This window comes from Saccopteryx bilineata, chromosome 6, assembly GCF_036850765.1.
Source record: "Saccopteryx bilineata isolate mSacBil1 chromosome 6, mSacBil1_pri_phased_curated, whole genome shotgun sequence".
NCBI lineage: Eukaryota > Metazoa > Chordata > Mammalia > Chiroptera > Emballonuridae > Saccopteryx > Saccopteryx bilineata.
This window is the reverse complement of record NC_089495.1, coordinates 109,579,364-109,603,763: the sequence shown is the minus strand read 5'-3', so window position 1 is coordinate 109,603,763 and position 24,400 is coordinate 109,579,364. Positions and strand designations below refer to the sequence as shown.

Here is a 24,400-nt window from a genome sequence, read left to right as displayed (position 1 = left end):
TTAGTACTACTTTATTGATTGATGCACTGCTTTTATTATGCAATTGCCTTTGTCAGTGAGAATTTATTTTCTGTCCTGGCTGGTTGGCTCAATGGTAGAGTGTTGGCCTGGCATATGGATGTCCTGGGTTCAATTCCCAGTCAGGGCACACAGGAGAAGTAACTGTCTGCTTCTCCACCCCTCCCCCTCTCCCTTATCTCTCTCTCTTACTTTTTCTCTCTTCCCCTCCCTTAGTCATGACTTGGTTGGAGCAAGTTGACCCTGGGTGCTGAGGATGGCTCCATGGCCTCGCCTTAGGTACTAAAATAGCTTGTTTGCCGAGCAACAGGGCAACAGCCTCAGAAGGGCAGAGCATCACCTGGTAGGGGGCTTGCCAGGTGGATCTCAGTCAGGGCACATGTGGGAGTCTCTCTGCCTCCCTGCCTCCCTGCTTCTCACTTAAGAAAAAGGAAAGAACCTGACCTGTGGTGGTGCAGTGGGTAAAGCATTGACCTGGCACACTGAGGTAGCCGGTTCAAAAGCCCAAGCTTGCCTGGTCAAGGCACATATGGGAGTTGATGCTTTCTTCTCCTCCCCCCTTCTCTCTCTCTGTTTCCTCTCTCTAAAATGAATTAATAAAATCTAAAAAAAAAAGGAAAGAAAAAATGAATTATTTTCTTTGTGATATTTTCTTATTCATAGTTTCTTCTTCTTAAAGAAAACCCTTTAACATTTCTAGTAGTACTGGTTTGGTGGTGATGGACTCCTGCTTTTTCTGGTCCAATTGAACTTTTTTTTTTTTTCAGTTTTTTTTTTTTTACAGAGACAGAGAGTGAGCCAGAGAGAGGGACAGACAGGGACAGAGAGAGATGAGAAGCATCAATCATTAGTTTTTCATTGCGCGTTGCAACACCTTAGTTGTTCATTGATTGCTCCCTCCTATGCGCCCTGACTGCTGGCCTTCAGCAGACCATGTAGCCCCCTGCTGGATCCAGTGACCCTGGGCTCAAGCTGGTGGGCTCTTGCTCAAACCAGATGAGCCCGCGCTCAAGCTAGTGACCTCGGGGTCTCGAACCTGGGTCCTCCGCATCCCAGTCTGACGCTCTATCCACTGTGCCACCGCCTGGTCAGGCTCCAATTGAACTTTTAATACAGAAAAACTTCACTAGAAATATTTATTCTTTTGTTTGTGATTTTCAGTGACAAACCATTGATGTAGGACACTTTGCTAATTCTAGAAATTATGTTTCCTGATGTTGAGAGATTAGTTTCAGAAGTTCCACTAAAAGCCAATGAAACCTTGGAGAACTTTAGATAAGAGTGAGCAGGAAGCATATTCTGGAAAGCAAGTTAACTTTACAGACTATTCTGTCTCTTAATATAATTTAGATGCCCATCCAGGAAAAAGAAGCTTCAGAGAAAGAAGTCATTCTTCTGGCAAAGATGAAACATCCTAACATTGTAACTTTCTTCAGTTCATTTCAAGGTTTGATTTTCTAGCATTCTTAAAGTATTTTAATAAAGTATTGGCATGTAGATGTCTGTAAAAGATATGTTCCTGAGAACTGTGTATAGCTTTTATGAATGGACTCATTTTCCCATTTATTTAAATTGTCATATGAAACATAATCTTTACTTCTTCTCTAGTGAATTTTTGTAGATAGCTTTCCTAAGTTTTACCATCTCTCCTTCATTCTTACTTCCTCAAATAGTTAATAATTAGTTGGTGTATTAGCTTTGCCAAAGTTGGCCAGATTTCTGCGGCCTACAATAATACACAACTATTTCTCACTTGTCCATATTGGCTGTGGGTGGACTGGGGTCTTAAGTCTGGCTGATGGAGCAGCCTAGATATGGAGCACACTGTTCTTTTGAGCAAAAGAAAACAGCAATACCCAAGCACTCACCACACCATCAGTCTCACAGCCCTGCTAGGTGTGGCACGGACCTCATTCTCCTTGTGGGTTCACATTCTTATTGCGAACATCCGTGCATCTCACCTTGATAATGGAGTTGGCGGGGGGATGGAGGGATATACTTTGCCCATGGCAGGCTCTGAAGTTACTGATGCAACAGATGGGGCTGGCTAGTCCTCTCACAGACAGGCAGCTAAGAGGCATTCAAATGGCAAAAACAGAAGGGAAAGCTGTAAGGATGCAATCCCTTCATTTGTACACCTGAATAAAATATAAGACCTGCTCTATCTCCATCTATCACTCTACTCCAAAGGTAGGAACAAAACAAAACAAGCAATCAAACAAGAAAATATCATTAGTCAGAAATCATTTACTCACTTAACAAATATGTATCCAGTGCTTACTACATGTTCTAGGTGCCAAAAATAGAGCTAAGAGCAAGCAGGTGAACATTGCTGTCCTCGTGGAACTTGTGTTCTAGTGGGAAGAGACAGACAATAAACACATACATAGTATGTGAGATGTTTATAGGCTGTAAGAGGGCTGTGTGTGCCAAGTTCACCAAGGGGTATTCCCCATCTCAGCATTCAGCACTGAGGGTACTCAGATCCACAGGCCGTAAGTATATAATGGAACAAGAGTGTCATCTAGTAATCTTCAAGCACCATCAGGGGCTAAAAATCAGTAAATAAATAAACACAGACACTATATTTTGAGCTTTTACACTGTACAGGGCACCATGTTTCTTATAAATTAAAACCACTACATTCAAAACAGTTCCCTGTGTGTAGCACATCTTCAACTACTAGGTACCATATTTCCTCATGTATAAGATGCACCTTAATTTTAGAGCCTGAAATTTGAAAAAAAAATGTATTACATAAAGTTATTGAACTCAAGTTTTATTCATCATAAAATTCATACAACTCCTCATCACTGTCAAAACTCCCAACCCTTCTTACCAATAGTTCTGTTACTTGGGACATCAAATCACAGGAGAACTTTGTCCATATTTGCAATCCGTCCCAACTCAAACTGATGTGTCTTCTGACATTGCATGACAAAACAATGAAATTCAAGTCCTCCTCTGTGACTGATAACAAATCCCCCCCCCTCTCTATATATATATATGTATATATATAGCTATATACCTATATATATATAGCCTCATCCTCAGTTCCATCTATGGCATTTGAAATGCCATACTTCTTAAATGAGTTGACAATTACCTCAATCTTGATATTATCCCAGGATCTTTTCACCCAGGTACAAATTTCTCCTATAGTTTGTTTCTTCACTTTTCCTGCTGGTGTCAAACTGTCCCCAGAAGACTTCATCCATTGGTTCCATTCGTCTCTCTGGCAGATTTGAAGGGTTTGTTAATGCTGACATCAAGCAGTTGGAGCTGGGATGTCGAGCCTCCAGGTATGACGGCAAGTTTTTGTTTTGTTTTTGTTTTTTTTTGCTCTGCAGCAATCTTCTTTGTGTTTTTGTTATGTGTGCCCTGAACTGATCAAGCACCAATAGGGCAGGTTTGCATAAGAGCCCACCTGATCTCCTTCTCCAAACTGTCTCAAACCAGATCTTCATCCCATCCTGATCCATCCAACCCTTGTCATGAATGTGAACAATCACTCCTTGAGGAATGTCTTCTTTTGGCATTGTTTTTCATTTGAAAATCAGCATAGGAGGCAGCTTGGTTCTGTCGGTACAACAAGCTAGAACAAGTGTATAATGGCTCTTTTCATGTCCACTTGTCTTCACAGTTACAGTTTTCACTTCCTTCTTACCAACAGTTCTGATACTTGGGACATCAAATCGAAGGGGGACTTCGTCCATATTTGTAATCTGTCCCAACTCAAACTGATGTGTCTTCTGACACTGAATGACAAGATGATGAAAATCAAGGACCTTCTGCTCATAGCTTTCAGGCGTCTTTTGGGCAAGTCTGGTGCGTGTACGCATGCTTAGTCCATTCTGTTTCATGAACCGGAAGCACCAATTGTGTCCTCCTTTGAAATCAGTAACTTCTTTTTCATCAGCAATTCTTCTTGCCTCATGCTGAACCACTTTTGTGGACACAGGAATTCCAATTGCCCTTCGCTCTTCAATCTGTATCTTCAATTCCCTCTCTAAATCAGGCCATTTTGCTGACTTGCCTCTCCTGGCCTTCTTCTGCCGTGGTGTTTTCAGTAGGGTTTCCTCTTCCTGTAGCCAGCCTTGGATTGATTTTTCAGTTGGAGGAGGACCACACTTACATTCAGCAGCACTATTTCCATTCACTTTTGCAAACTGAATCACTTTTAACTTGAATTCAGCACTGTACAAAAATCTTTTCTGAGCCATTTCTGGGCAGACGTGACAAAATGTAACCTACTGTAATATACTGGTAACAAGTGTGAAACAATGAGCACAAAGACAACAAGCTCGAAAAAGCGGGAAATGCAAGTAAAAAAATCTACAACTGCTGTATAAAACGCACCCAGTATTTAGCCCCCAAATTTTTTGGAAAATGGTGCATCTTACACATGGGGAAATACAGTTTTTAGATCTCTAAAAAAATTTTCTTGATTTTTTTAGAGAAAGTAGAGAGACAGAGAGAAAGGGTCAGGGAGGAGGGGCGGGAAACATCAACTCATAGTAGTTGCTTCTTGTGTGTACCTTGACTGGGCAAGCCTGGGATTTGGAACCTGCGCCCTCAGCGTTCCAGGTCGACACTGTATCCACTGTGCCACTACAGGTCAGGGAACTACGAGGTATTTAAAAGAACTCCTCTGAGGGCTTTCTAGGAGATGAGCTATAGGCATAAATGGAGGATTCAGTTGTATCAGAAACTTTTAAGGGGCAGGCACTAGTAAAGTGACTACATTCCTAGTCATTGATTTCTAATAACAACACCATAAGATGACATTTATTGTCCTCATTCTTTGGGTTATTATTGTGGCTCCCTCCATGTGGCTACCTCTACTTATCCTCAGGGCTTCTCTGAAATCACAATTCAAATTATAACCCCCTCTCCTGATCTTGCCTAGTACTTTGTACTTGTATGCATGTGTCTATTTACATAAGCAATTACAAGTTGGTTTAATAGTTGTTTCCCTTTTAGAGAAAATTTAATGGATTCTTTTGCTCACCATTTGATCCTCAGCATCTAGCACATAATAAGGGTTTAATACATGTTTACTGAATAAGTGCATGGACTGGACCACTTGAATAGATTGGAGTATGTCTTTATACCATGCAAAATGGATATTTATGGGATAGTATTTCCCTGGATACTGTTCTAAAAATAGAAGTCTTTAAAAAAATTTTTTTAAGACCTTATTCATTTTTAGAGAGGAGACAAAGAGAGAGTGAGAGAGACAGAGAGAGAGAAAGAGAAGGGTAAGGAGCAGGTAGCATCAACTCCCATATGTGCCTTGACCAGGCAAGGCTAGGGTTTTGAACCAGCGACCTCAGAGTTCCAGGTCGTTGCTTTATCCACTGTGCCACCACAGGTCAGGCTGAAGGTAATTTTTATAGTATAAAGTACCTCTGCTGAATTTGTTTATATTATAAGCTTAAATTTTCTTAAGACACCTCTTCTTCTTTTTTTTAATTTTTAACTTATTTTTTATTTTTTTGTTAAAGCACCCCTGTGTTTAGAAAAGCTAGAGCTATTGTGATGACTTTGAGTTTGCCTGGAAGATTGTTGAGACTCAAAACACCAAGCTTATCTGAAAGCCCCGAATTCCCTAGAACACCTAAAGCCTTTGCTTATCCTCAACAACTTGTCTCTGAACAAAACTCCAGCTCTAGCTCATTAAATATTTGTCTGTTGAGAGTATGCAAGTTTTACAAGTTTGAAGCAACATACAAAATATAAGGAAAATGTGGTGAGATGTTCCTAAAGCTAAGTTCATTCCATTTAAATTCCTTCAGTAAATATTTATCAAGTACCTATTATATACAGGGCAGGTTTTAGGTCTCAATGAGCAAAACAGGCACAAATCCCTACGCTGTTGTTTTCTGTTGCTGCATAACAGTGACCACAAACTTAGTGCCTAAACCCAACACCCACTTATCAACCAGCTTCTCTAGGTCAGAAGTCTGGGCTTGGCTTAGCTGGATCTCATCTGGGGCCCTTAGTTCTCTTCCATGCTTATCGAGGTTGTTGGTAGAATTTATCTACTTGAAAGTCGGACTGAGGTCTCTGCTTTTTGGCTGGCTGTTAACTGGAGAGTGGTTCTCTGCTTCTAGAAGCCAAGTTCTCTTTCCTGACAGGTGGCCCTTGAGTAGGCCCTCGCCCACTTGTAATCTCTCACTTCCTCTGTTTCTCACACCTATAGACAGATGTAAGTGGCTCCTGTGATTAAGTCAGGCCCATCTGGATAATCTTTTCTGTCAACTCAAAATCAGCTAACTTTCACTGTACCAGCAAAATCCCTTTGCTCACATAACATAATCCTGGGAGTGACATTCCATTATATTTGCAGGTTCTGTCCTCACTCAAAGGAAGGAGTTATACAAGGTGTGTACACAGGGCTATCTTAGAACCTTCTTGTTACAGGTGTGGAGTTTATGTTTTAGGAGGAAAAAGTGGGAAAAGACGACAATAAATGTTAACATAAATGCAATTTTAATGGTAGGTTAGAAGGTGATGAGTGCTATGGGAAAATCAAATAGGATGAGGCAGGACTGGAGGGGACGATTTTAAAGAGGGGGGTCAGAATAGGCCTTATTGGTAAGGTGACATTTGAGCTAAGACTTGAAGAGTCATGTTAATGTCTGGAGAAGAGCTTCCTAGGTAAGAGGAACAGTTACTGCAAGGCATGAGGCAAGAACACATTATAAGTCCTCTAATTGGAACACTGAGTATTATTTTAGGTAGGCTACCCTCATTTATAATCCCCTCATTTATACATTGTAATAATGTATAATTTCCTTTTTTTTAGAGTTGAGTAAGAATTTACAGGTGCTCTATGTACACACAATCCTCACAAAGCTTTCCCAGTTAGTTTCCACTTGTCCCAGCCAATATTCAACTCAATGACTTTTTTAGCTGTCCACTTTTACCAAGTCCTCCAAAGCATTGAATGTATATAGTTTTTGTGGAAATAATCACATCTTTCTTTTCCCATTCACATTTCACCAGTTATGTAATAATTATGATAGCAAGTATAATGGCCATAAACATATTTGGGAACAAGCACAATGATCTTGGTGAGAATCAGTGGGAGCAGAGGTTCCTGGGAATACTATAGTCTCACAGCCACCAGTGGTAACCTTCAGTGGGCAAACAGAGTGGAGCATGCCCACTAATCTAGTGAGTAAGTCAGAGGAGGGTTTATTGTACTCAATAATATGGTTGAAAAAGTGTCATATAAATAAAAGTTTATACACATATTCAAAAAGGGTCTATTTATTCTTTCTGGGGTGTTTGGAAAGACTCACAGCTACTATTTTATAGCAGATTTCTAATCTCTCGAAGGAATGTATTAATAATAATACTTAACACTTATTGAACTGTCATTATGTGCAAGCATTGTTCTAAGCATCTGACATGAATTAACTCAATTAATTATGACAATCCTAAGAGGAGTTTCCATGTTATTATATCCATTTCATAGACAAGGTAATGTGGCACAGAGAAATTAAACTATGTTAGAGTCACAGAGCTAAGAAATGTAAGTGATAAAGTAAGCTTAGAACCCAGTCCATCTTAATTCTACAGCTTGAGATTTTAACTATACAGGATGTCCTCGGGTTATGACAGTCTCGACATAGGACATTTCCTATGCCTATGGTAACAATGCTCACTCCCATAAAAACTTTAAAAAATTGAGACGTGAGTGTTTCGGCTTACACCGTTAGCATGGTATTTATGGACTACGTGGGCGAATAGTTTGGTTGAGCGCTGTGGGAGAATACACAGTAATGTGGCATTTGAGTGAGGGAGTTAGCATCCCTCAGTATACTTACCTGTGCCATTTTCAATTGTTAAAAGCATAAGTGTTCCATTTGTGTTAGGCTAAGGTGTGTTTCAACTTATACCAAAATTCACGTTACGTCACTGTTGTAGAAAATGGAACTGTGTCATAACCCAAAGAGCCCTTGTACATATGCTACTTTTTTTGCGTATTATATTCCCCCTCTTCTAGAACTTGAAAGGCAAATGACTAGTAAATAGCTGAAATGTTTTCAGAACCAAATGTTGCCTTTTCTTACAGAGAACAACAAGCTGTTTATTGTGATGGAGTATTGTGATGGTGGAGATCTCATGAAAAGAATCAATGGACAATGGGGAGTGTTATTTACTGAAGATCAGGTAAAAACACTTCTAATTTGCATTTTAATTTATATGAGGAGTATTAAAACCACAAGTAGTAGACTGTTTAGATGAAGCATGATTTTCTGGTAAAGAATTCGAACTACAAAATAGTGATCAATATTGATAGATTTAGTCCAGAACATGTTTGCAATTGAACTTAAATTGAATCTCCTTTTGAGAGTGAAGTTTGCTTGAGAAAAGATAGTGTCTTATTTTGGCATAATCTCACGTAGGATGACCCTGAGACAAATTTTCATGGCTAAAAAACATCTGAATGTGGATGTTCCTTGGCCATTTTAAATGTGACATATTTATAGGTTCACTCTTCTTCTAACATTTGGGCCTCCGTGTTAAAATAGTCATCCCCATTTGTAAGTGAGCTTCTATAGAAGCTATTCTTAGCAATGGCTTTTCAGTTTTATCGGTAATTAAGAAAGAAGAGCAAAAAGGTAAAGAATAATGGCCTCGCTTCTCATTTTCTCTCTGCACAAAGACATTTTTTCTATACTCTGAGCTTCCTTTGGAAACTTCTTGGGAGTTGTACTCATGATGGACACAAGTATGTGTGTTGGGGAGGAATGCAATCAGGCCTGTGTGATTGTTGGGAAAAGTCACTGTCTCAAGCAGAGCCAGGAACGGCCTAATGTCTTTTTTTTTTTTTTTTTTTTCATTTTTCTGAAGCTGGAAACAGGGAGAGACAGTCAGACAGACTCCCGCATGCGCCCGACCAGGATCCACCCGGCACGCCCACCAGGGGCGATGCTCTGCCCATCCTGGGCGTCGCCATGTTGCGACCAGAGCCACTCTAGCGCCTGGGGCAGAGGCCAAGGGGCCATCCCCAACGCCCGGGCCATCCCTGCTCCAATGGAGCCTTGGCTGCGGGAGGGGAAGAGAGAGACAGAGAGGGAAAGCCCGGCGGAGGGGTGGAGAAGCAAATGGGCTCTTCTCCTGTGTGCCCTGGCCGGGAATCGAACCTGGGTCCTCCACACGCTAGGCCGACGCTCTACCGCTGAGCCAACCGGCCAGGGCCCTAATGTCTTTTTTTAGACCACTGTTTCTTTTTCTTATTGCAGCATTTAAGAGCATCATGCCCATAATAACTTTTTCTTAGAGTTGAAATGTAATATTTTGAAAGTATAAATGATTAAGGAGTCAGCATTTCTAACCTCTGTAAACTTAAGCATTTTTCCTACACTCATTTACATTGTATTTTGAATTCCATATTTGTAGAGGCCCTGTATTCTTCCTATGTATTATTTTGCCATCTTTAATAAAAAATACTTGTCTCTACAAAATTTAGAATCATATTTCCTTTTGTTGGATGAGAACTAAAACTACAACTGAAATTTGGTATCTGGTATATAGCTTTTTTTCTTATTGTTTTCCTCTTTCTGTATAATTTGGTGGACAAAGAATCAATGAAATTTCAGAATAGTTTAAATAAATCTTTATAGGCATAGCACACATTTTGCTAAAAAAGCTCATGGCCAGCTAAGGTGAATAGTCATGACTGAGAAAATTAAGCTTCAAAAAGTTTAAAAATAACATTTTTGTTTTTATATTATATATATTTATATTGATATTTCATTAAAAATTTTAATAATCTCACATGTCCATTCCTTTCTCTTTTTCTCTATCCTCTTGACATCCTGCTTCCACTGGGGGAAATCAAAAACAACCCAAAAGAACAAAAAGCAATGATTCCAGGGTTATCAAGAAACGGCTGCTTGTCTGCTGTCCCGACATAGTTAGCAACGTAATGTTAAGAAAAAAGAAAATTGTCAACTGCCTTCATCTCTCTTGTGCTTTTATTTGTGTTTTATGTATGTGGAGTTAACTGTAATTTCACACATTTGGATCACTTTTAGCACATCCATTTTTATGGGTGATATATCTATTAGCTTCATTCATATAAACACACATACTTAAATATGTTGTTTTCCGCTTTTTGCATGTTATCGTGAAGGCATTTCAGTGACCACCAGACTACTCATAAGTTCTGTTTCATGTTCCCTCTACAGATTCTGAGTTGGTTTGTGCAGATTTCTCTAGGACTAAAACATATTCATGACAGGAAGATCTTACACAGGGACATAAAAACACAGGTAACAGCTCAGAGAGAAGACAGAGACAGAACTGATCTTTTGTTTTCTTGAAATCTCTCAAACAACATAACATTTTTTTCCCATTTATAGAACATTTTTCTTAGCAAGAATGGAATGGTTGCAAAGCTTGGGGACTTTGGTATAGCAAGAGTCCTAAACAAGTAAGTACTTTTTAAAATAATTTTTTCTATTGATAAAAGCCCACATATATATTTAAATATCATAAGTTAAGACATTAAAGGCTTGGTTCCCAAATAATTTTATATAATTATTTATATAAATCCTGAAGCATTCAGATGAAATAAAAAGATAATAAATCATTCAGATGGTAGTTTTGAAACCAAAAATAATTGAGTATGGGCTGCCTGTCACCATTTTAGCCAATTAAATGGAGACAGGGATTGAATCATTTTGGTTACTTTATTCAGGTGACCAGCAATCTGAGGAGGCAAGGGTTATGTTCCCCTATCTTCAGCCAACCTTTTTAATAAGGGGAAGAAAAAAGTAGGTAATGGTTTTGGAATTTCAAGGAAGAGTTCATCAGATCTTAGTTAAAGTTCATTGGATCATAGTCAGAGTTCAGTACTTGGAGCACAAACTGCTTTGCTTGCAGTCCCCTGGGGCACAAAGGTAGATCACTCATAGATCTCTTTACATCCCATAGATCTGTTCAGGTATCTCAGTTCCTGGAACAAAGCTTTCACTATCATTAACCGTTATGCCCACTGACCATAACAAAGCCACTGTTACTCAAGCTAAATTTAAACTCTGGATTTCGCCCTATCAGTAAAATTATGGATAATTTCTTTCTTCATTATTCACTTTTGCATTTTCCAAATTTAAATTATGAGATTATCTTACTTGATAATTGGAAAGACAGAATTCTTCCTATCTCTGGGAAATTATGACTTATCAATGTATGTTTATTTTAATAAGTGCATGCATCAAATTTTGTACATTTTTATACCTTTTTCTTGCATGTTCATATCTTAAGCCTGTTCTTATTGCAATAATAAACCCCATTATGTCACTGTTTCCTAGTTCCATGGAACTCGCTCAAACTTGTGTTGGAACACCTTACTATCTGTCTCCAGAGATCTGTCAGAACAAACCCTACAACAATAAAACGTGAGTGACTGACTATTGATCTGAAATTAAAATCTGATGCTTCTCTCTTTCTTATGATACTTTTGTCATTTCATTTTCTTCGTGTGTGAAATTAGTTTCCCGGTGATTGCCTCTGGCCACTTCAGTGTTCCCAAAAGCTTCTGAACCTATTTAGAAAAAAGCAAACTCTCTTTATTTAAAGACACAAGTGAGAGGCCTGACCTGTGGTGGCGCAGTGGGTAAAGCGTTGACCTGGAATGCTGAGGTTGCTGGTTCAAAACCCTGGGCTTGCCTGGTCAAGGCACATACAACAGTTGATGCTTCCTGCTCCTCCCCCCTTCTCTCTCTCTCTCTGTCTCCTCTCCCTACAATAAATAAATAAAATCTAAAAAAATTTTTTTAAAGATACAAGTGAGGGAAAGGATAACATTAAAAATTGCAGTCATGTGATGTCAACTTTGTATATGATTTTCATATTGTTGGGAAGGAACAAACTTTACCCTCAAAATTCTTCTGGTTGGTTTAATAATCAAATGAACATGAAACAGGTTAGCAAGAGAAAATAACCAAATTTGATACCTACGTCTGTATGGAAATTGTGTATATATGGAAGAGACCTCACATGCAGGAGAGGTTCAGAGATAGAAAGGGAACATGGGTATAAAAGACATTCTGAGCAAGGGATGAGCTAAGGTCTTTTAGGGGTTTCAAGTGGTCATTGCAAGATGACAAGAACAGACTTTTAGAAATAGAGAAATAGATGTTTATCCCCTGCCCTATAGATAGGTCAAAAGTTGTTATTTCTGATAATAGCTTATTATGGGCTAGGCTCCTAATTCAAGTTTCTAAGTGGTTAAAAGGAGGGGCAGAAGTTTCTCTTGAACCTTTGGCTAAAGTTACCTTTGGTTTAAAGTAATCTGAATACCACTAAATCACATGTTGGGGCTGTTCATTCTGAACCCCCACAATGCCTTCTAAGCACTGTTTGCATTGCTGCAGAAAAATGTTGTAGGTGAGAAGATAGAAGGCAGTGTGGTCGGTGTCAGACCACCACTAGAGTGGGAGCTCGGCACCCTACTCTTCTGTAGGAGCTCAGAATGAGTCACCTCAAGGTGTGCTGTGTGGTATGTGGGCTATTTTTGAGCTAAAGGCAACCAAGACCCTGTGGGCTCCAGAGTAACTTCTGCTCCCCCTTAATTACCTAGAAGAATTTAAATTAGAGGCCTTGCCTGTAATAAGAAATTATCAGAAATAACCTTTTTGACCTATCTATAGAGCAGGGCAAACTTTTTTTTCTTCTTTTTTTAAAATTTTTATTTAAGTGAGAAGCAGAGAGGCAGAGACAGACTCCCGCATGTACCCTGACTGGGATCCACTTGGCAAACCCCCTACCAGACTATGCTTTGCCCATCTGGAGCCATTGCTCCATTGCTTGGCAACCAAGCTATTTTAGCACCTGAGGCAAGGCCGTGGAGCCATCCTCAGTGCATGGGGCCAACTTGCTCCAATTGAGCCATGGCTGCAGGAAAGAGAGAGAGAGAGAGAGAGAGAGAGAGAGAGAGAGAAGGGAGAGGAAGAGGGAGAAGGAAAGGGAAAGGGAAAGGGAAAGGGAGAGGGAGAGGGAGAGGAAGAAGGAGAGGGAGAGGGATGGAGAAGCAGATGGTTGCTTCTCCTGTGTGCCCTGACCGGGAATCGAACCCGGTACATCCACATGCCAGGCCGATGCTCTACCACTGAACCAACCAGCAAGGGCCCAAGACAAACTTCTAATTACTCAAAACCTGTTCTTATCCCACAGTGACTTTCCTCCCCTTTGAAGCCCCAAGATACCTTACTTCATCCTGAGCTCAGGATGTCATACATACTTCATTTTCCCTTTGTCTCTGAACCTCTTGTGAGTGTGGGGTTTCCATATGTCCATATGTAATTAAATTTAATTATTTCCTCTTGTTAATTTGCCTCTTGTAGATTTAATTATTAGACCAGCTGAAAGAACCTTGAGGAGAGAGAAATGTTTCTTTCTTCCCCACGCTTCGCTCTGTCACCAGTTTGACCCCATGTGTTGACCTCTGTGAGCCTCAGTTCTCCTATCTATAATGACAAGAGTGTTGGCTAGGTCATCATTAAGGTGTGCTCCACCTTCAAAGCCTAGCTAGTTTTTGTGTATATGATACTAGAGCCTAGTTCTCAGCAGTAATATTAATATACTTAGTGATAATAGATGAAGATGAGGTAATTTTTACTGCAGTATCAGGAAAAGGAAAAAAAAATCACTTTTCAAAGCTTGGCTGTCATTTAAACCAGCTTGGCTAACAGGAAGACTGTATTCCTTTTGAGAGTTAATTGTCCATTTGTTTAGAAAATTCCCAAGGGATAAGTAACTGTATAATTTTGAAAGATAAATGGACTACAAAAACCAGTTAGTAGATATTTACAAAAATAATAGTAATTATCTCTCTGCATGATAAAAGAATACGCACCAGAGGGTCTGGCCAGCAGCTGAGCGGACCGCAGCTAGCGCAGGGCTGGGGAGACGGCTGGCTGTCCCGGACAGAGTGTAGGTCTGCTGCCCGCGGAGCGCCCTGGGTTAGCGCACTGTGTTGTTTACTTGTACCGTTTCTTAAAAATTTGGGTCAACATTCAAATATATTGATTTGGTGCATTTGATAATTAGATTTTAGCAATAATTAGCTGACCCGTCTAGAAGGAACCCTTTCAAGGTTTGCCACAGTCCTCAAGCCCTGGCTGGTTCAGCGGTAGAGCGTCGGCCTGGCGTGCGGGGGACCGGGGTTCGATTCCCGGCCAGGGCACACAGGAGAAGCGCCCATTTGCTTCTCCAACCCCCCCTCCTTCCTCTCTGTCTCTCTTCCCCTCCCGCAGCCAAGGCTCCATTGGAGCAAAGATGGCCCGGGCTTTGGGGATGGCTCCTTGGCCTCTGCCCCAGGCGCTAGAGTGGCTCTGGTCCCTGCAGAGCGACACCCCGGAGGGACAGAGCATCGCCCCCTGGTGGGCAGAGCATTGCCCCTGGTGGGCATGCTGGGTGGATCCTGGTCGGGCGCATGCGGGAGTCTGTCTGACTGTCTCTCCCCGTTTCCAGCTTCAGAAAACCAGAGAGAGAAAAAAAAGACACCGAGGGAGGCATAAGGCCTGCCAGGGTTCCCATCCAATGATCTACTAAGGGCTGTCTGGGACAGAGGAGAAGTTTGGACCCAGGAAGACCAGGAAAAGACAAAATTCTGTGTGATGGAGGAAAGTAGTCAGCATATTTCTAGAAACTCTGGAAAAAGTCTATAAACCAATTGGAAGTTGTTTTCTACCTAGTCTGTGCTCATACCTTTAGCCCAGGGGTCAGTAACCTTTTTGGCTGAGAGAGCCATGAACGCCACATATTTTAAAATGTAATTCCGTGAGAGCCATACAACGACCCATGTACGTTATTTATTATCCAATAAAAATTTGGTGTTGTCCCGGCGGACAGCTGTGATTGGCTCCAGCCACCTGCAACCATGAACATGAGTGATAATGTAATACATGAGAACGAAATGAATGGATTGTAATACATGAGAACATTTTATATATATATTTTTAAAGTGGGTTTGAGACTGACCAGGCTGTGGCGCAGTGGATAGAGTGTCAGACTGGTTACCGAGGACCCAGGTTCGAGACCCCAAAGTCACCGGCCCGAGTGCTGGCTCATCTGGGTTTTTTGTTGTTGTTTTAAATTTTTCTTTTATTAATTTTTAGAGAGGAGAGAGAGAGAGAGAGAGAGAGAGAGAGAGAGATAAGGGCGAGGGAGGAGCAGGAAGCATCAACTCCCATATGTGCCTTGACCAGGCAAGCCCAGGGTTTTGAACCGGCGACCTCAGCGTTCCAGGTCGTTGCTTTATCCACTGCGCCACCACAGGTCAGGCACGTTTTATATTTTTAACGTTATTATTTTTTTAATTAAAAATTTATCTGTGAGCCAGATGCAGCCATCAAAAGAGCCACATCTGGCTCGCGAGCCATAGGTTCCTAACCCCTGCTTTAGTCTCTCTCTCTCTGCTCCTCCTGCACACAACTCAGAGGAACTGTTGCTGAATAGTGGAGCAATTTACCTCACTTTTCTGAATCCTTCTGATTTTGACTCTTTTACTACCTTCTTGTTTCCTTGACTTCTCATTGTATATTTTTTTCTTAAAAATATATATTTTTATTTTCTTATATATATTTTTAATTTTCTTAAATTTATGCTTTTTGTTCTATATGGCAGTGGTCCCCAACCCCCGGGCCACGGACTGGTATCGATCCGTGGGCCATTTGGTACCGGTCCACAGAGAAAGAATAAATAACTTACATTATTTCCGTTTTATTTATATTTAAGTCTGAACAATGTTTTATTTTTAAAAAATGACCAGATTCCCTCTGTTACATCCATCTAAGACTCACTCTTGATGCTTGTCTCAGTCACATGATACATTTATCCATCCCACCCTAAAGGCCAGTCTGTGAAAATATTTTCTGACATTAAACCAGTTCGTGGCCCAAAAAAGGTTGGGGACCACTGCTATACGATAACTCCTTATTAAATCCAATCACATATAAATGCTAAGCCCTATAGAGCAAGTCTCTAGTAAGCACATTTATTGCATTATATTGTAAGCACATTTTCCTAATTTATTGAGTACCAGATACTATATTCATCACTTAATATACCTTTGGCTCTGTCAACAGCCTTGAGTAGAATATACCTTGCTAAATCAACCAAATTGTAACTTTTGAATCAAAACAAATTCATGTTTCAGTCCTGCTTCCCTCCACCAAATACTCAATATTTCATGCACATTTTCTTTGAGCACATGATGTTGAAGTAAATATTGAAGAATCAGATGGTAGCAAGTTGATATACCTTTTCTCTGTTAAGATTCTGACATACTACAAATTGCTTTTATTTTACTTCATATGTTAGTAAGAATAAGATTTGATAATGTATATGAAAATGTTTCTAAAACTAGTCAGCCTGTATAAAACAGTAAAAATAAGGCCCTGGAAGATAAGGCTTTTATTAAGAACTATGTATATTTTTTAGTATATAAACTTTTATCTTCTCCAGGGATATTTGGTCTCTTGGCTGTGTTTTATATGAGCTCTGTACACTCAAGCATCCTGTAAGTATGTTAATCATCAGATTAATATTGAATTATTGAAACTGCATAAATTAACTTCTCAGAAGAAAAGGTTAATGTTTGGTTTTATTCGACTGTTCAAAATTATGTGGACAAGTTATTAAGAAAAATGATAGGCCCTGGCCAGTTGGCTCAGTGGTAGAGTGTTGGCCTGGCATGCAGGAGTCTCGGGTTTGATTCCCAGCCAGGGCACACAGGAGAGGTGCCCATCTGCTTCTCCACCCCTCCCCCCTCCTTCCTCTCTGTCTTTCTCTTCCCCTCCCACAGCGAGGCTCCATTGGAGCGAGGTTGGCCCAGGTGCTGAGGATGTCTCTGTGGCCTCTGCCTCAGGCGCTGGAATGGCTCTGGTTGCAACAGAGCAATGCCCCAGATGGGCAGAGCATCGCCCCCTGGTGGGCGTGCCAGGTGGATCCTGGTCAGGCACATGCGGGAGTCTGTCTGACTGCCTCCCCATTTCCAACTTCAGAAAAATACAAAACAAAAAAGAAAGAAAGAAAGAAAAATGATAGATCTATATATGCTGACATAGAAATATGTCCAAGCTACATTATAAAGTAAAAATTCCAAGTTGTAAAATAGTGTATGTAGCATATTTCCATTAAAAATAAGTAGTGTGCGAGAGAGAAGATGGCAGCGGAGTAGGCGGATGCACAGACACCCAGCTCTCAACACCAAACTGGAATACAAATCAATTTAGAAAAAATCAGCATGAAAAACCAACACTGAACTGCAAGAACAGCTCTCAAAAACCAAGGAGCAAAGAGGAAGCCACAATAATCCTGGTAAGGAGTGCCTGAATCTCCTCTGCTTACAGGAACGGAGGGGGGGGTGAGGCTGAGAGCCCAGAGAGGATTTCACAGAGGAAAGAGCAGAAACTACTGCTCACAGCCACTTACCTGGCGACCAGGGAGCAAGGTGGGTTGAAAAGACCAGCTTATCTCCCAAGTGGAAAAGACAGGGAGAGGGACAGACTGTGAGGGGCTAAGGTATGCAAGAAACAAAATAAAAAAGCTGACTCATTCGTGCTGGAGGCGGCCATAGCTGGGGGAGGGACTGAACCTTTCACAAAACAGAGCTGAAGTGCTTCCGGATCAGAGATCTCCGGACATCTATCCAGCTCCAATCAGCACAACAAGACACAGCTGAAAACAAGAAGTGGGGAGGAGGGGCAGTAACTCAGGTCTCCATGGAGATCTGAGATACACCTCCCCCTACTGAAGCTGAGAGAAAAAACCCTGCCCCCAGTGAGATTAGTTGGAGGAAGAGACCTTCAGCGTCTCAGGTTACACCCACAGCATTCCTGGATACAGTTTCAAGGAAGCCCCCTGCTGAGATCAGTTAACAAGACTATCACCTGTTAAGAAAACAAACAAATCAAGACTTCAAAGCTGCCCAAATCCCAAAGTGGATTACAAATAATAGCTGATACCAACCCACGAAGACCTAAAAATAACACAACTGAAAACTGGAGGCAGACAACACCAAGCCTAGACTCAATCAACTCTACAAATAAAAAAAAAAAAAGAAGAAGATGAGAAAACAAAGGAGTGCAATCCAAATGAAACCACAAGAGACACTTTCGAGAGATGAACTGAGTGATATGGAAATAATCAAACTTCCAGATGCGGAGTTCAAAATAATGATTGTAAGGATACTTAGGGATCTTAGAACAACAATGGAGGGGGAGTTTGAAAACCTAAATAAAGAAATAGCAAGTATAAAAAAGAATCAGTTGGAGACGACAAATACAATATCAGAAATAAAGACCACAATGGAAGGAATTAAAAACAGGATAGATAGAGCAGAGGATCGAATCAGCGAGTTAGAAGACAACTGGAATGAAGGCATGAAAGCAGAGAAGAAAAGAGAAAAAAGACTCAAAAAGTCAGAGGAAACTCTTAGAGAGCTCTATGACAACATGAAGAGAAATAACATCCGCATCATAGGGGTTCCTGAAGAAGAAGAAAAAGAACAAGGGATAGAGACTTTGTTCAATCATATCATAGCTGAAAACTTCCCTAAATTAATGCAAGAGAAACTCTCACAAATCCAAGAAGCACAGAGGACTCCATTAAAGAGAAACCCAAAGAAACCTACACCAAGACACATCATAATTAAAATACCAAAGCTAAGCGATAAAGAGAAAATATTAAAAGCTGCAAGAGAAAAAAAAGTTATCACCTACAAAGGAGCCCCCATAAGGATGACATCTGACTTCTCAACAGAAACACTTGAGGCCAGAAGGGAATGGCAAGAAATATTCAAAGTAATGCAGAACAAGAACCTACAACCAAGACTACTTTATCCAGCAAGGCTATCGTTTAAAATTGAAGGAGAAATAAAAAGCTTCCCAGACAAAAAACAACTCAAGGAATTCATTACAACCAAACCAATGCTGCAGGAAATATTAAGGGGCCTGGTGTAAACAGATAAAGTGGGAAAAGAATACAGAAAAAAAAAAAAGAAAAAGGAATACACCTTTAAAGAAGAAAATGGCAATAAACAACTACATATCAATAATAACCTTAAATGTAAATGGATTAAATGATCCAATCAAAAGACATAGGGTAGCTGCGTGGATAAGAAAACAGGACCCATACATATGTTGTCTACAAGAGACACACCTTAGAACAAAAGACACACACAGATTGAAGGTAAAAGGATGGAAAAAAAATGTTTCATGCAAATGGAAATGAAAAAAAAAGCTGGGGTAGCAATACTTATATCAGACAAATTGGACTTTAAAACAAAGGATATAGTAAGAGATAAAGAAGGCCACTACATAATGATAAAGGGAGTATACCAACAGGAAGATATAACTATTATAAATATCTATGCACCTAATATAGGAGCACCCAAATATATAAAGCAGACTTTGATGGATTTAAAGGGCGAGATCAACAGCAATACTATAATAGTAGGGGATTTCAATACCCCACTAACATCACTAGATAGATCCTCAAGAAAGAAAATTAACAAAGAAACAGCAGACTTATTGGAAACACTACATCAACTCGATTTAATAGATATCTTCAGAACCTTTCACCCTAAAGCAGCAGAATATACATTCTTTTCAAGTGCTCATGGTACATTCTCTAGGATAGACCACATGTTAGGGCACAAAAGTGCTCTCAACAAATTTAAGAAGACTGAAATCATATCAAGCACTTTCTCCGATCACAACGGCATGAAACTAGAAATGAATCACAGCAGAAAAGCTCAAAAATTCTCAAACACATGGAAACTAAATAGCAGGGTGTTAAATAATGAATGGATTAAGAATGAGATCAAAGAAGAAATAAAGAAATTCCTAGAAACGAATGACAATGAGCATACAACAACTCAAAATTTATGGGACACAGCGAAAGCAGTGCTGAGAGGGAAGTTCATAGCACTACAGGCACACTTTCAGAAGCTAGAAAAAGCTCAAATAAACAACTTAACCCTGCATCTAAAAGAATTAGAAAAAGAACAGCAAGTAAAGCCCAAATGTAGTAGAAGGAAGGAAATAATAAAGATCAGAGCAGAAATAAATGACATAGAGGCTAAAGAAACAATACAGAGGATCAATGAAACTAGGAGCTGGTTCTTTGAAAAGGTAAACAAGATTGATGCACCTTTAAGTAGACTCACCAAGAAAAAGAGAGAGAGGACTCAAATAAATAAAATTAGAAATGAGAGAGGAGAAATAACAACTGACACAACAGAAATACAAAATATTGTAAGAAAATACTATGAAGAACTGTATGCCAAAAATCTAGACAACCTAGATGAAATGGACAAATTCCTTGAAACGTACAATCTTCCAAAAATCAATCTGGAAGAATCAGAAAACTTAAACAGACCAATTACACCAAAGGAGATCGAAACAGTTATCAAAAAACTCCCAACAAAGAAAAGTCCGGGGCCCGATGGCTTCACAACGGAATTCTACCAAATATTCAAAGAAGAACTAACTCCTATCCTTCTCAAACTATTTCAAAAAATTCAAGAGGAAGGAAGACTTCCAAACTCCTTTTATGAGGCGAGCATAATTCTGATTCCAAAACCAGGCAAAGACCACACAAAGAAAGAAAATTATAGGCCAATATCTCTGATGAATATAGATGCTAAAATCCTCAACAAAATATTAGCAAACCGGATCCAACAATATATGGAAAAAATCATACACCATGATCAAGTGGGATTTATTCTGGGGAGGCAAGGCTGGTACAATATTCGTAAATCAATCAATGTGATTCATCACATAAACAAAAAGAAGGAGAAAAACCATATGATAATTTCAATAGATGCAGAAAAAGCATTTGATAAAATCCAGCACCCATTCATGATCAAAACTCTCAGCAAAGTGGGAATACAGGGAACATACCTCAACATGATAAAAGCCATCTATGAGAAACCCACAGCCAACATCACACTCAATGGGCAAAAATTAAAAGCAATACCCTTAAGATCAGGAACAAGGCAGGGGTGCCCCCTTTCACCACTCTTATTTAACATAGTCCTGGAAGTCCTAGCCACAGCAATCAGACAAGAAGAAGAAATAAAAGGCATTCAAGTTGGAAAAGAAGAAGTAAAACTATCATTATTTGCAGATGATATGATATTGTATATAGAAAACCCTAAAGTCTCAGTCAAAAAACTACTGGACCTGATAAATAAATTCAGCAAAGTGGCAGGATATAAAATCAATACTCAGAAATCAGAAGCATTTTTATACACCAACAATGAACAGTCAGAAAGAGAAATTAAGGAAACAATCCCCTTCACAATTACAACCAAAAAAATAAAGTACCTAGGAGTAAACTTAACCAAGGAGACTAAAGACTTGTACTCGGAAAATTACAAAACATTGATAAAAGAAATCAAGGAAGATACTAACAAGTGGAAGCATATACCGTGCTCATGGTTAGGAAGAATAAACATCATTAAAATGTCTATATTACCCAAAGCAATTTATAAATTCAATGCAATACCAATTAAAATACCAATGACATACTTCAAAGATATAGAACACATATTCCAAAAATTTATATGGAACCAAAAAAGGACACGAATAGCCTCAGCAATCTTAAAAAAGAAGAATAAAGGGGGAGGTATCACACTTCCTGATATCAAGTTATACTACAAGGCCATTGTACTCAAAACAGCCTGGTACTGGCATAAGAACAGGCATATAGATCAATGGAATAGAACAGAGAACCCAGAAATAAACCCACAGTTCTATGGACAACTGATATTTGACAAAGGAGGTAAGGAAATACAATGGAGTAAAGACAGCCTCTTTAACAAATGGTGTTGGGAAAATTGGACAGCTACCTGCAAAAAAATGAAACTAGATCACCAGCTTACACCACTCACAAAAATAAACTCAAAATGGATAAAAGACTTGAATGTAGGCCGTGAAACCATAAGCATCTTAGAAGAAAACATAGGCAGTAAGCTCTCCGACATCTCTCGGAGCAATATATTTGCTGATTTATCTCCACGGGGAAGTGAAATAAAAGACAGGATAAACAAATGGGACTATATCAAACTAAAAAGCTTTTGCACAGCTAAAGACAACAAGAACAGAATAAAAAGACAAACTACACAATGGGAGAACATATTTGACAATACGTCTGATAAGGGGTTAATAACCAAAATTTATAAAGAACTTGTAAAACTCAACACCAGGAAGACAAACAACCCAATCCAAAAATGGGCAAAAGAGATGAATAGACACTTCTCCAAAGAGGACATACAGATGGCCAATAGGCATATGAAAAAATGCTCAACATCACTAATCATTAGAGAAATGCAAATTAAAACCACAATGAGATATCACCTTACACCAGTCAGAATGGCGCTTATCAACAAAACAACACAGAATAAGTGCTGGCGAGGATGTGGAGAAAAGGGGACCCTCCTGCACTGCTGGTGGGAATGCAGACTGGTGCAGCCACTGTGGAAAACAGTATGGAGATTCCTCAAAAAACTGAAAATCGAACCGCCTTTTGACCCAGCTATCCCACTTTTAGGAATATACCCCAAGGACACCATAGAACGGCTCCAAAAGGAGAAATGCACCCGCATGTTTGTGGCAGCATTGTTCACAATAGCGAAGATCTGGAAACAGCCCAAGTGTCCGTCAGAGGACGAGTGGATTAAAAAACTTTGGTACATATATACTATGGAATACTACTCAGCCATAAGAAATGATGACATCGGATCATTTACAATAACATGGATGGACCTTGATAACATTATACGGAGTGAAATAAGTAAATCAGAAAAAAACTGAGATGAATCCATACATAGAAGGGACATAAAAATGAGACTCAGAGACATGAACAAGAATGTGATGGCAACAGGGGCGGGGGGGTTGGGGGAGGGGGGAGGGGGTGAAGAAGGAGAGAGGGGTTAGGGGAGGGGAGGGGCACAAAGAAAACCAGATAGAAGGTGACAGAAGACAATTTAACTTTGCGGGAGGGGTATACAGCACAATCAAATGTCAAAATAATCTAGAGATATTTTCTCTCAACATATGTACCCTGATTTATCAATGTCACTGCATTAAATTTAATAAAAAAATATTAATATTAAAAAATAAAAATAAAAAAAAAATAAAATAAAAAAAATAAGTAGTGTGAATATATATAATCAGCAAAGAAAAATCTGCCTGGGTGAAGTCTGTAGGAAACCAGGCACAAGCTTCCAAGAGCCTCCCCCAGTAGACTCACACAGGATGAGCTAATTCTTCCAGCAACAAGTTGTGACAATATGTGTGAAATGTTATGTACCAGGGAAGCTCATTAGAGACTCCATGCCCCAGTTATTTAGCAGACTGGTCATGTAGGTGCCCTCTGTCTGGCATGTACCAAACTTCCAGATTCCTAGGAAGAAAGCAGGTGTTAAACATAAACATATTGTTTACATAAACAGTATAGGCAAAGAGAGCCACTCTGAGCATTTAAGGAATGGTGGGAACTCTCCTGAAATCTAAGTTCCCAGATATCAACCAAGGGCCAATCTTATCAGCAGGCCTTTCTAAGGATAGCAGTCATAGGCCTGCTGTGTTGACTGTTTTCTACAGAGCTGTTATCATCATCATCATCATCATCATCATCATCATCATTGTCCAAGGTCACACAGCTAGTAAGTATCTTACCAACACCTGCAACTTTACTGCCACACTTTGATGCTAAACATGATTATTACAGTCATGCGTTACTTAACATCAGAGATACATTCTAAGAAATGTGTTCTTGAGTGATTTATTTGTTGTGTGAACCCTGGAGTGCACTTACACAAACCTATACGGTACAGCCTACTATACACCTAGCCTGTATGGTAGGTATATAGCCTATTGCTCCTATTATAAAGAATAGGCCATTGTAACACAATGGTATTTGTGTATTTAAACATTTAAACATAAAAAAATACAATAAAAATAAGACATGAGAGATAAAGTGTGTGTACCCATGCATATGTGTATGCCAGGATGGGCATGAGTGGGCTTGGGGTGGGCTCCCATGCTACCTTCCTCTCCAGCCTGCACCCCTTGCTCCATCACCAACCTCAGGCCCCAGCCAAGGCAGGGCACAGGGCGTGTGGACAGCACTCTACCTATTCATCTGTTTAAACTACCCAGAGCTAGTGATAAATTTAATACTGTAGATGGGTCCAGCCTTTTCTTTTCTTTGTTGTTTATAATCTATTACAGTCCTGTTGGACCACTGTTGTATGTGGACCATGGTTGACTAAAACATTCTTATGTAACACGTGGTTGTAAGTGTAAATAACTGGTGATTTCATACAATGGAAGATTTTCTTGTT

The 24,400-nt window shown here is 39.7% G+C and overlaps 1 protein-coding gene across 1 annotated transcript in view; it reads left to right on the top strand.

Moving 5' to 3' along the window:
• The window catches only part of NEK5 (NIMA related kinase 5), an 86,823-nt gene that overhangs the window by 5,796 nt on the left and 56,627 nt on the right, over positions 1-24,400 (top strand). The window contains exons 3-8 of the mRNA XM_066235401.1: positions 1,369-1,465; positions 8,105-8,202; positions 10,227-10,310; positions 10,401-10,471; positions 11,352-11,438; positions 16,510-16,564. Coding sequence (XP_066091498.1) covers positions 1,369-1,465; positions 8,105-8,202; positions 10,227-10,310; positions 10,401-10,471; positions 11,352-11,438; positions 16,510-16,564 — 492 coding nt within the window. The remainder of the gene's footprint in view (positions 1-1,368; positions 1,466-8,104; positions 8,203-10,226; positions 10,311-10,400; positions 10,472-11,351; positions 11,439-16,509; positions 16,565-24,400) is intronic.